The sequence below is a fragment of the Salvia hispanica genome, chromosome 4 (genome assembly GCF_023119035.1).
Source record: "Salvia hispanica cultivar TCC Black 2014 chromosome 4, UniMelb_Shisp_WGS_1.0, whole genome shotgun sequence".
NCBI classification, from domain to species: Eukaryota; Viridiplantae; Streptophyta; class Magnoliopsida; order Lamiales; family Lamiaceae; genus Salvia; species Salvia hispanica.
In genome coordinates this window covers 32,017,669-32,030,775 of record NC_062968.1, presented here as the reverse complement: position 1 = coordinate 32,030,775, position 13,107 = coordinate 32,017,669, and the positions used below count along the sequence as shown (strand labels likewise).

Below are 13,107 nucleotides of genomic sequence, written 5' to 3'. Positions count from 1 at the left end.
GGGTGGCCAAGGGGTGGTTGAAGGTGTGCGACGATCCACCGGTTGCGAACAACCAGCGGGTCGTCAACATGTGGGCGAAGATCGAGCGCTGCCTATAAGAGGCTGCCGTCGCACCTGGAAGGACTTCAAGAACGAGGAGGTCCGGAGGGGCCTGAGCGCACTGTGGCCGCGGTGGGCCGTTTTGCGAATTTGTACGCTGCAACGCCTCCGAGAGTGGAAGAACGCCACTGACCCCACGGAGAAGAGGTTTCTTTACGAGATGCTCGAGAGCATGCGTGCTGATTTAGAGATCGCGAGGTCACGGCTGGGGGGTTCCGACGTGGGCTCAGATACCACGGGTGGCGGCAGCGGCGGCGGCGATGGCGGCGGCGACGACGAGGACGACGGCGACGGCGATGAGGAGTAGAGAGTGGCGGGGCTCGTGTGTTGAAGCCCTTTTTTTAAAAAAAAAATCATGTACTTTTTTTTAAAAATCTTTGTACTTTTTTTTAATGGAATGGATTATTTTTCCCGTATATGTGTCGTAAATTTAATTCCGTATTTTAATCGTAATTTTAATTCCGTAAATGTAGTATATTTTGAATTATTTTTATTGCGGCTGGCCTATGGCTGGCCTAAATCTGATGTGGCAGGTGGTTTTTTTAGTGTTGCTGACGTGGCAGGGGAGAGAATGGCTGGCCTATGGCTGGCCTAAGCACCATTGCGGATGCTCTTACTATGGAATGGAGGGAGTACATGTCCTGAAGATTTGCTTATTTTGAGAAGATGCGTTCTCCTTGCCATTGAATAAGGGTGAATATTTTGTTCTTACAATTTTCTTTGAAATTTTTGTTTGTTTCATCTTTCATGACTTTGTTTGAGTCACGGTTTACATTTGGAGCAGAATAAACTGATGTTATACATTGTTAATCTTTTGTTGCCTGAATCATGTTCTTCATTTTTTGTGTTTTATTTTTAATTTCTAATATGCTCAGTATGTTGGGTTCTCGACTGATGGATTTGTTGTTGATGGCAGACTATATATGCTAGCTCGAATTTATTTAGTTACTTGAATGTAGGAGGATATTCGTTCGTAGAATGTTATTGTTCCATGGTTTCTTCTAAGTAGCAAATAAAATTTCCAAAAGAGCATGTCTCGGGAAATCATCAACAGCCGCGAGCTGCAGACGACAACGGATTAAAGGCACGAATGCCAGCATGGTGATGTAGTTGACTCCCTGACCAGTCCCGAGCTGGCCGTAGGCGGAACATAGTTTCAGGGCTTGAGGGAACTAATGGCCTCCCGGGCTGTTGCAAGAGATGAGAAAGATCCCTTCAGTTTCTGCATTTCATGAGATTGTCAAATGCCACGCGTTAACTTATTTATCACATGGTTTGTCGTTTAATACTATATGTTGATTACATTTATAGAAAATTGTAAACAATATAACCAACAATCCTTCTACATTATAGACTAATAATTTCAAAAGATTTTTCAGTTGATACCTTGTAAAAGTAATTTATTGATAATCTCAACCTAGGGTTACATGGATCTGGAATTATATGGATGAAGATTAAGAAGTGGATGCAAACAAAGATATTGAAGAGAAGATGGTGGGGCTGCTGCAGATTGTGATCGTTCTCGTCGTTGCATGAGACTCTTGAGTCGTTGTTGGCATCGAATGCTAGCTGCAGAGGTAGAGAATGACGGATAGGTGTAGTGGTGCTAGATTGAACTTGAATTCAATTTGTTGTAGCATTGTAACATAGATGAAAACCATCTCTCATATCATCATGGTGCCACATTTTTTCAGGTGGCAAGTCAAAAAAGTTGCTAACTCTAGTGAAGCTGAGAAGCAAAGCTGCATTGATTGATACTATACAATAGTTGGACCTTACTCCTTAGCAAATTCAGATATTTTTCAAGAAACAAGTGATAGTCCCCTACCCTGCTTTTGTCCCCTAAAAAAGTCTACAAGATATGCACCACTACTTTGTTTTGATAACTGTACAAGAGAAGATAAGGGCAAGCATTGTATTTGCTTTGAAAACTTTCATTTGAAGCATCACAAATCAGAATATTGCCTAATAATTGTCAGCTAATTTCTTAAGCTCCATAATGCTTTTGAGTTGAGACCCTAAAGTTTATTGTTTTTTCACTAGTGATTGATAAGATTCTCTAATTACACTGATCTCCATGTACCATTTTTTCAATAATCACACAATATAGGTTTTGGATAGTACTATAATTTTTTCATTACCAACATTTTCTTGGAATACCATGTAGTGGAAACTGAAAGGTCTGCAAAAAATTAATATTAGTATTGGAAAATAATGATATTTTTCTTTGAGGGGAAGCAAAATGATGAGCAATGAGAGGCCCCAAGAATTGCACAGAATTAGATTGAATGGAAAGAAAGGCAGGGCCCTTTGATGCACCACTTTGAGGGTGGAATATATTAATGGTAGCAACAGGTGGTGGAATGTAGAATAACTTCCTCTTTTCTTTCTACCCTTTAGGAATATTTATGATCCTATTCCTATAGGTATCATTTAATAGTGCAACAGAAAATCCCATGTGACACATAATTTGCAAGGGTAAATTCCCCCTAAAATGCATTGGATATAACTTCACTAATAGTGTAGTTTTAATGAGGGATGGTCCAAAAGAATGTGTATGGAAAGACGAATTCTTTCACAAACTTCAACCTGTTACTCGCACCATACCTATGTTGTCTTTTTAATTCATCTGTCCCAATAAAGAAAAAAAGGAATCAACACATTGGAACATTAAAAGGACATTTTTCCTGGGCTCTATGGTTGAACTTTTTTTTGGAAGATCAAGGGTTGGAATCCCCATCTTCAACATGAATATTTAATTGTTCAAATCAATAGTTAGACTGCCAAGGTGAAAATATAATTGTAACAATACAAAAATAAGATCATTTTAACTTTTATTTGTCAAGGTGGTGCTGTGCTCAATGCATATATACTTGATCTTTGAAACTATAAGATCTTTCTATTCTAGTGTAGTTAATAGATGAGCATCTTCTTTTTGTGTCAATGTATAAAAGAGTAAAATCAACAACTTTTATGTTTATATTTAAAGATCCAACAATATAAAGAGAAAACAGTCAATGTGTGGCTATTGGTGATTGACTTTAGTTATGCTTGTGAATAATGTCTAAAAATGTAAAATTCTACTTTTTATATTCATTTATTAATCAGTAATTGGAATTTATTCTTCACAGAACTCAAACATTGCTTTGAATATGCTTTTTTTCTGTAGATATAAAAAAAGTTCACAAGGACTTTAACTACCAATGGGCCCCCTCTAGAATTTATCTTTAGTTATTCTTCTTGGACATCACTCAACCTTTCTTTTAAGTCTACTTTTGAGAATATTGCTAATTTTTATTAGTGTTGATTCTATATTCTGATTACCAAATACTACGACTACATAAGAAGAGTAGAAAACTATTTTGTCAAAGAATTTATAACTTGAAATGTCGAGTCAAGACTATATTGCCATGGATGACAATTATTGGACGCAAAAATAGTACGTATGATCTACATATTTTATAATATACGTATACAGAGAGACACTCTATTATGTTAGACTTGTGTTCCAACTTCACAAATGTCTTTTCTCTACCAAATAAATAAAGTCACCATAATATGACGAAAAATAATGTAAAGTCACATCATTGGTAGACGGAATTTTAGCATTCCTCTTGTATAATCTTAAATTAAATCATTAGAGGGAATGTGCACAATTCTCGCGTATAATCTTCGTATAATCTTATATTGTACGCACTTTATCTTATTGAGTGACGTTTTTTCTTCAAGAATATATGTGTCGTTTTGAAATATTTAAAACGTTACTATTATAAATTTACAAATTTTTCTCTTATTAAGTGAAATTTATTTCCATTCAATTAGACTTGCTTCCAAAATTATCCGCTGTTGATTTCAATTATACAATTCACAAGAATATGTATGTATATCAACATTATACAATGTACATTTAGCAATATTTTGATTGCACATATTTTTATATACATATATAGTTTCACATATTAAGTAGGGCATATTTTCAATATATGAGGAAATAAGATTATGTCTTTTGAGGGAAACTGAAATGCTCGTGTTATTTCCTCTATTTTTACATTATAGTGTATACAGTAATATAGGCGTATTATAATAATGTTTTATAGTACTCTACTGTGCAATATACACAGATAAAACACGACAGCACTTTATTTAACACACACCAATATTAAAATATATTAATCCCAATTAATATACTCCCTCCGTTTCTTTAGAGCGTCTCCGGTGGTGTCCCTCCCACTAGCCCCTCCCACTATGACTTCCCATAAAACTGTCTGTCACGTCATCACTAGTCCCTCCCATTCCACTGCCACATCACTAGCCCTTCCCACTGTAGTAGGACTTCCTGCAATTATTCAATTTACGGTTTATAATTTACGGAATTAAAATGTCGACACGGAATACGGAAAAATTCAAAAACTTCATTAAAAAAATTATATAATTAAAAAAAAAATACATAATTTAAAGAAAATTACATAATTAAAAAAAATACATAATTTAGAAATAAAATTACATAATACCCTCGGCTCTCACTCCTCCTCGTCCTCGTCCCCGTCGGCCCGTGCCGCTGCCGCCTCCGACGTGCCCGCCCCCAATCTCGACGCCATAATCATCAATGGGTGGCATTCTTAAATTGCGCCGACATTGATCGACCACATCCTTGCACAGCCTTTTGAACACAGGATCGTGGGTGTTATACCACTTACTCGTGCTCTGCATCAGGGTCTTCGTTAGCTGCGCGCGGGCGAGACGGTCGTTACTTGGGTCTTCTGGGGCCTCCGATTCGACCTCGTAGGACCCGCTGCCGCTGCCCGCTTCCCCTCACCATCCACTGTGCAGCCTTTTGCCCCATCGGGCGACGACGACGGCGAGAGTCTGTTCGTGGTAGCGGGGCCACTTCCTCGGCTTCGGGGAGCTCGTGCGAACCAGCACTGCTGTTGTACTCACCGGAAGAGTTGATCTTCGTCCGCTTCCAGCCCGAGTCGACACCCACAACAAACTTTTGCGAGTCCTTGACCACGAGAAAGGCCTCCCATTGGTCAAACTCTTTGAACTTCAATTCTTTGTCGGGGTACTGGGCCAAGGCTCGTCTCCGGACATCATCCTCAGACATGCCGCTGGTTGCCATGTGCATGTTGTTGTGGTAGAGGGCGGCAAAACAACTGAGCTTAGGCCTCAACCGAAGCCACTATTTCCGGCATTGCTCGGAAGTGCGAGCCTTTGCCCCAGACGGTTTGCAGACGCGGTAGGCCTCAATAATGCGATGCCACAATCGGTCAACATACTGGTTCGGCCCGACATAGGGATCCTCTACTACACCGACCCAGGCCTTCGCAAGCGCGGCATTTTTCCACACGGTCCAGATCGTCCTCCTCTCCTCCGCCTCATCCTCACCCTCCTCCTCTGCCGCTGCCCCCGTGTTCGAGGAAGAGCTCGGGACTTTGCCCTTGCCCCTACCCCCCGTCCCTACCTCCGCCCCTGGTCTTGCCCTTGCCTTTGCTCCTACTCCTTGCAGCAGGCTCCGCCTCATCGGGAGTCTCACGGATCGACGATAGCCCCAACTCCGCTCCCAGCTCCTCAAAAGAGAAAGTCTTGATGCCGGCGTACTGAGTCTCCAGAACAGTACTAGGGGAATCGTCGGCCAACAAATCTATATATGGGCGATAGACAGATTCCCTATGCGTCATCGGGCTCTGTGCTGCATCGACCCACCCACCGCCATATTTGGCGGCGTACCGCCCATCCCCACTGCCCCGGGCATCATCCCACCCACCCCCGCCATATTTGACGGCATACCGCCAAACCCCGCTGCCCCTGGCATCATCCCACCCACCCCCGCCATATTTGACGGCGTACCGCCCATCCTCGCTGCCCCGGTCATCATCCCACCCATCTGACTCATCAACTGGAACATATTGTAGAACATTTGGGGATTCATCCCCCCCATCCCCGCCATTTGGGGTCCCGCAAAGTTTCCCTCTGTTCCGGTGGGAATTGGAGGTGTGTTTCCGCCGCTCGTGGTGGGGCAATTCCTATTGTACTCCATTGTAGTAGAAATGAAATTTGTGAATGGAATGAAGTTGGGGAGCCCTATTTATAGAGTTTATTAAAAAAATTAAAAATCTCGGACGTCCGACCTTCGCCATTGTGGCGGACGTCCGGTCGGACGTGCGCGTGAGGGGCAAGCCCATGGGAGGGGCACTCGGGACGGGCGTGGGCGGACGTCCCGCTCACTACGGCGGACGTCCGGTCAGACGTCGGCTAGGGGCGACCGGGACGTCCGCCGGTAGAGACGCTCTTATAGTTGAGTCATTTTTCCATTTTGGGAAGTTTCTTCATAGTTGAGTTATTTCTATATATGGTAATTTTTTTCTCTTTCTTACTTTACTCTCTCTTACTTTATTCTCTCTACTTTATTCATTTTATACTTTACTCTCTCCACATTTTCCTCTCTCTTACTTTTTATTTATTTATTTAACACAGTCAACATTCATTTCTAAAACTTCATGCCGAAAAGTTCTGCCTCAACTATGAAGAAACGGAGGGAGTAATATTATAGCTATAAGGCCTACCTAAATACTCCCTCTGTCCCAAATAATTCGACCCAGTATTCCATTTCGGACCGTCCTACATAATTTGTCCCATTTCACTTTTACCATTTTTGGTAGTGGACCTCATATTCCACTAACTCATTTCTACTCACATTTTATTATAAAACTAATATTTTAAAAGTATGACTCACGTTCCATCAACTTTTTTAACCCACTTTCCATTAGATTTCTTAAAACCCGTGCCGGGACAAAGTGTTTCAAATTATTTGGGACGGAGGGAGTAATGTTTATAAAAAAAGTTGTTATGATAACACTAACACGAACACATCTTTGCTGTAATTAAATACTAACCCCTCATTATTGCAATTATGTACAATAATCACAATTTGGGGCCATTAATTACTCATTCAATGGGTCCAAAATTCACATTGATTTTCATTTTGCTTTGAGGAAAAAGTGATCCAAATACCAAATTAAGTGTGAGTGACTATAGGTCAGATTTAACTTAATTTATATAAAAATATACTAGTACAATAGTAAGTATTATACTACTTATTACTACTGTATCAACAATGTAAATTAAAACATTATCCACACACAAGTGAATGGATTCAATTAGTTTACGCTGATTAATTTAGATTACCAGAGTACTCTTGAAAATGAATATTTTTCCTATCCTCGAATATTTCGGATAAAGAAGTTGCGAAAGCGCGTTTATCTTGATAAGCATGGTACGTTCCGAGGTGTAAAGTAGGAGATATGAGATTTCATAATTATGATTAAGAATAAGATGACTTTATGAATTTTCATTTTATACCCTCCCAATTTATCTGTATTCAATACATCTGATTAAGAAGCATAATATCATCAAAGTAGTGGAGATTAATTTATAATCTTATAGTAGTAGTATATTTCTTTCATTATTGATTAACTTTAAAAATCATCTTATTATTTTATTGAGAACAAATAGGAGTATTAGTAAAAACCTTTTTCCGGCGGTTAATCTCACTCGCGGCTAAAGGTTCCGTTTTCTCATTACCAACAATATCACATAAATAAAATAAGGAAAAAACATTTATGAAAAAAAAATGCATGGAGTAAATTTGATTTTCATAAAATATTTATTTAAACAGCAGAAAACAGAGTGGGAGTGTTGTGAGAAAAGTAGACATAATCTCTCCGACTCCGGCCAATCTCCATTGGAGCGGAAGCGGGTGTTTAGAGGAAGAAATGGGTTGCACGCCCTCCAAACTCCACAACGAGGACACGGTGCGTCGCTGCAAGGACCGCCGCCGCCTCATGAAGGAGGCTGTCTACTCCCGCCACCACCTCGCCGCCGCCCACTCCGATTACTGCCGCTCCCTCCGCATGACCGGCTCCGCCCTCGTCGCCTTCGCCGCCGGCGAATCCTTCTCCATTTCCGATAATGCTCCTCCCGTCCTCCTCCGCACTAACCCCCCTTCTCCTTCACCCTCTGCCTCTTTCCACCCGCCGCCCCCAATGTCCACCGCCTCCTCCCGCCACCGCAAACCTCCGCGGCGGCGGAGACAGCCAATCAAACTACCCCACATTCTCTCCGACTCAAGCTTCACTTCTTCCCCGCCTCCGAATCACAATTTCACCTACAATTCGAGACCGAATTCGACCTACTCGGCCACTCCTTCACAGACCTCTTCGATATGGGATTGGGAGAATCTCTATCCCCCGCCGTCGCCGCCGGACTCCGAGTTCTTCGACCAGCTCAACCCAAACGTAACTCCAGCAACCGAAAACGACGATTCCTCCTCTTCCTCCTCCGATGATCATCATCCCTCCTTCATCGACAACGACAAAGCTTCCAGGTTCGCACGCAGCTCGAATCGAAATCCATTCGATCACTCGTCGCCTTCACGCCGCTCAGAAATCAATCAATCGAGAAAGTTCACCAAGAACAGCGGGGAGGAGACGGAGAGAGAGGAGGTCGAGTGCAGTGAGTGGGGCGATCACGATCACGATGACTACACCAGCTCGAGCGATGAGGGTGAAGAGGCGGATTTGAAGTCGAGATCCGATTTTGGATTGAGAAATGAGGAGGCTGCCGATTCAGGGAGTGAGAGAGTGAAGGCGAAGAGCTCCAAGTATTGGAGTAAATTGGATAAGATTTCATCGGAGGATGATGGGAAGGAAGGTGCGAATTCGGAGACAAGGATTGTGGTGAGGCACAGAGATTTGGGGGAGATCGCCGCAGCTCTCATGGAGTATTTCGACAAGGCTGCTTCCGCTGGCGAGCAGGTGACGGAGATGCTGGAGGCTGGGCGGGATCAGCTGGATCGAAGCTTCAAGCAGTTGAGAAGTGAGTATGGCTGATTGCTCTGTTTCTCATGCTCTGTTTATGAGTTTGAGTTGTGTTTCTTTAACATATGACTGAATTTGATTGGATTTTGATTTGGTGTTGTAGAGAGAGTGTATCATTCTAGTGGAATGTTGAGTAACTTGAGCTCAAGCTGGACTTCAAAGCCTCCGTTGACAGTTAAATACCGGTTCGAGCCAAGCTCAGTCGAGCTCTCCAGTGGCAATAAGAGCTTGTGTTCCACTCTGGAACGCCTCTTGGCTTGGGAGAAGAAACTCTACCAGGAAGTGAAGGTATAATGAGCTTGTATATCATGTCTACTTATTTCAGAATTTCAAATCTTATGTGTGTGATCACGATTGCAGGCTCGTGAAGCAGCAAAAATCGAGCATGAGAAAAAGCTATCTGCACTGCAGGGGCAGGAGTACCGCGGTGAAGAGGAGTCGAAATTGGACAAAACAAAGGCCTCAATAAAGAGGCTGCAATCTCTAATCGCGGTGACATCTCAGGCTGTTCAAACCACCTCTTTTGCCATTGTTGGACTACGGGACTCTGATCTGATCCCGCAGCTTGTTGATCTTTGTCATGGGTGAACACTCTCCCACATCTATAATACTAGTATCAATCTTATGCACAACTTAGCATAGGTTAGCTAACTCAGTGAAGCATTTTGTTGTTAACTCACCCTCTTCTCGACTTGAACTACTACATGACAATGGTTATTGCGTTGGTTGTCTCTCGTTTATATGTTCTTCGAAGCATGATAGAATTGGACCTTGCTGGTATATGGAGTCTTGTTGCATTGATACAGTCTGTTTTCGAGCCTTTTGTGATACAGTGAAGTGTGAATTATACCATTAACATATTTGTTAGCATATCATATCAGTTAGGATGAGATATCATAGTATCATAGTAGCCATTGATTCAAGAATCTGTTTTTTATCTTCAAATAAGGTTAGAGCTATTCATTTAGTTTGTCTGAAGCAAGGCTGTTAATCCTAAAACCAATTTTCATGCATACAGATTCATGTACATGTGGAGATCGATGAATCGGTTCCATGCTCTCCAGAACGATGTGGTGCAGCAAGTTCAGGGACTCATCAACAGCGCAGGCAAAGTCGAGTTGACTTCTAACCTGCACCGGCAGGCCACACGCGACCTCGAGTTGGCTGTATCAGGTTGGCACTCCAGCTTCTGCCGTCTGATAAAGTTCCAACGCCATTTTGTCCGTGCCCTCCATGGCTGGTTCAAACTGACCCTACTCCCCGTCCATGGTGAGCCGGCTAATGCCCTCTCCGAGGTTCTTGGTTTCTTCGACGAATGGAAGCTCGCCCTTGAACGCGTCCCCGACACAGTTGCCTCCGAGGCCATCATAAGCTTCAACAACGTGGTGCATTCGATACAGTTGAAGCAAACAGAGGAGGCGAAGATCAAGAAGCAAGCTGAAACCGCTTCAAAGGAGCTCGATAGAAAGGCCTCCACCATCAGAAACCTCGAGAAGAAGTACTATCACTCCTACTCCATGGTTGGCATTGGACCTCCCGACACTAGGCCAGATAACGGAGAGATGCTAGACGCGAGAGACCCGCTTGCAGAGAAGAAAGCAGAGCTCGCTACATATCAGAGGCGAGTGGAAGATGAGATGAGCAAACACTCCAAGGCAGTGGAGGTGACCAGAGCAATGACATTGAATAATATCCAAACCGGGCTTCCCGGAGTCTTTCAAGCTATGACGAGCTTTTCTGCTCTGATGTCCGAAGCTCTTGACTCTGTGTGCACCCGCTCTTATGCCATTTAGTAGGGTAAGCAATCTAAATGGAAGTTGTGAGGTTGTTCATTCTTCTCCCTTCTGACTTTTGAGGCAAGTTGGAGAGCTTTTTTTGGTGGTGGCTTGGATTTTTTTATAGTTTTTGGCAGCTTTGTTCTTTGATTACCAAATATTATCTCTGTACAGAAAACTGCTTGTTGTATTCACTTTTTTTAGACGATAAATTAAGTGATCACCTGAAATATGTGTTATTATATATTATCAAACGATGGTATTTTCAATTATTCCGAATTAGATTGATCCAAAAGTAGCCGAGATTAGTTTTGTCAAGAGATGAATTAAGTATCAAGGCTAAGAGCATCAGCAACGCATCTCGTTGGTGGCTCGATCTGTAGAACAAGCGTGATGGTGTAACGAGAATGTGATGAACGGTGACAATTATTCATTCTGGAAAATAGTAATTACAATGAAAAAGCAAAGTAAAGTTGAAAATTTGTTTATTCCAACGCCCATTTAATCTCTTCTCTAACCGCAGCTTCTTCTTCTGCAGTAAAATCGTTTTTGATGCAGAAGGTTTGGCGTATTTCTTCAGGAGTCTTTCCGGCTATCGTATTGCTTATAGCTTTAATCATCACATCCAGAAGCCCTTCAATATTCAAGTAATTTGCCGCCTGAATCAAATCAAATACTACTAATAATTAAACAAATTTAAACGATGAAACTTTTAGATTAGAGAATCTCGATTAGATGAAATTTGTAGTACATAATAAACAATTAAAAAGTTATAATCTAAAATGCTTACCCGAGTCACAGCAAACAACATGCTCATATCATCGATCATATTCTTCACGTACTTGGAATTGAAATCATAAAAAAAATATGGGTCGGGAGCGTGGTATTCGCAGTCGCAGTAAACGAGCACCTTCGCCAGCGTCGCCGAATCAACATTAGGCAGCCGGATTCCACCGTCGACGATGCAACCGGCTTCAATTAAATTCTTCACAGTTAGCGAGAGCATAGCGACAGCCTCATCTACTTCGAACGCCTTGTCGTCATTGCTGATCAAAACAACTTTCTTAGATGACGCCGACGCCATATATTGAAAATGCACAAACCAAAACAGAGTATAGACAAACTGGAGAGATGTCAGGTAACGTAGTTCGTCAAACTGTATATAGTACTCATTGTTTGGGGTTATGATTTTCTGAAATATGATTTCAGATAATATGATTCCTAATTATATAAATAAAAGTTGTTGGAATTATAAATTTATATTTATTGATTAAATACAATTAACTAGTTAATGTAATAATTATCTATAATTTTGAAATTACATTAATATTTGCTGAATAAGTTAACATAATAGTAGTAATATTTATATTACTTTAATTTTATTACTATTCTTAATTCATATCATAATAATACCAATAATAATAGTAGTATGAATCATGATTAATATTACAATTATAGTTATTTATTATTCTCTCCATTCCTGAAAAGTAGGAGTACTACAAATTTTTTGTTATGCTCGAGTTTTAATGCATAATTGATAAAATAAGAGAGAAAAAAAGAAAAGAAAAGAAAGGGTAATGAAAGTAATGTTAGTGAAGAGTGAGACCCCCACGTTATTAGTACCAATATAGTTGGATTTCTAAAATGTTTAGTCCTTCAATAGATTAATTAATCATTATGTCCAGCCTCTTCAATGACCATGGTTGTGTAAGTTGTAACGAGAATGTGATATGAAAGGTGGCAAACTACGTTCTTAAAATTTTACGTAGTTGCATGCAATAAAACTGGAGGAAATGTGTTTGAAAAATAGTACCACCACTACTAAAAATAATCACCAAAAAGCAAATTAAACATGAAAATTAGTTTATTCAAAAGCCCATTTATTCTCCTTTCTAACAACAGCTTCCTCTTCTGTAGTAAAATCGTTTTTATGTAAAAGGTTTCACGTAAATCTTCAGGAGTCTTTCCGGTTTTTATTTACTACTTGAGACGTCAGATCCAGAAGCTCTTTAATTATTCAAGTAATTTGCCACCTAAAAAATCAATTCAATTCAGTGGCGGAGCCACGTGGTATCGGGCAAATCCCCACCCCCCCTCCCCCCAAAAAAAAAATCATGCATGTAGTATATTTTGGTCATGAAATTCATAAATATATTCAAATGTCTTCATAAATGCCCATCCTCTACTCTTTAAAATGCCCCTCCTCTACTCTTTAAAATTTCCTTGTGTATATTTTCGCCACTCCTATATGGAAATTCGGGCTCCGCCCCTGTACGTATTCCTTTAATTTCTCATCTTGTATGCATGATGCATGGGTGCGATGCGAGAGCAACAACAAGCTTAATTGTCTATAGACA

The 13,107-nt window shown here is 41.1% G+C and overlaps 2 protein-coding genes across 2 annotated transcripts; one reads left to right on the top strand and one right to left on the bottom strand.

The window, feature by feature from the left end:
- Nucleotides 1–7,802: 7,802 nt before the first annotated feature.
- Nucleotides 7,803–11,019, top strand: LOC125217610 (nitrate regulatory gene2 protein-like). The gene is made up of 4 exons (XM_048119136.1): nt 7,803–8,973; nt 9,079–9,263; nt 9,336–9,559; nt 9,994–11,019. Exons 1-4 carry the CDS (start codon nt 7,872–7,874, stop codon nt 10,766–10,768), a joined length of 2,286 nt encoding a protein of 761 aa, XP_047975093.1. The 5' UTR covers nt 7,803–7,871; the 3' UTR covers nt 10,769–11,019.
- A 216-nt stretch (nt 11,020–11,235) lies between these two features.
- On the bottom strand, nt 11,236–11,834 carry LOC125220915 (SKP1-like protein 11). Its single transcript, XM_048123048.1, has 2 exons — nt 11,537–11,834; nt 11,236–11,426 (listed from the first exon to the last, which is right to left on the bottom strand). The coding sequence occupies exons 1-2, from the start codon at nt 11,832–11,834 to the stop codon at nt 11,236–11,238; spliced, it is 489 nt and encodes a 162-aa protein (XP_047979005.1).
- Nucleotides 11,835–13,107: the final 1,273 nt, after the last annotated feature.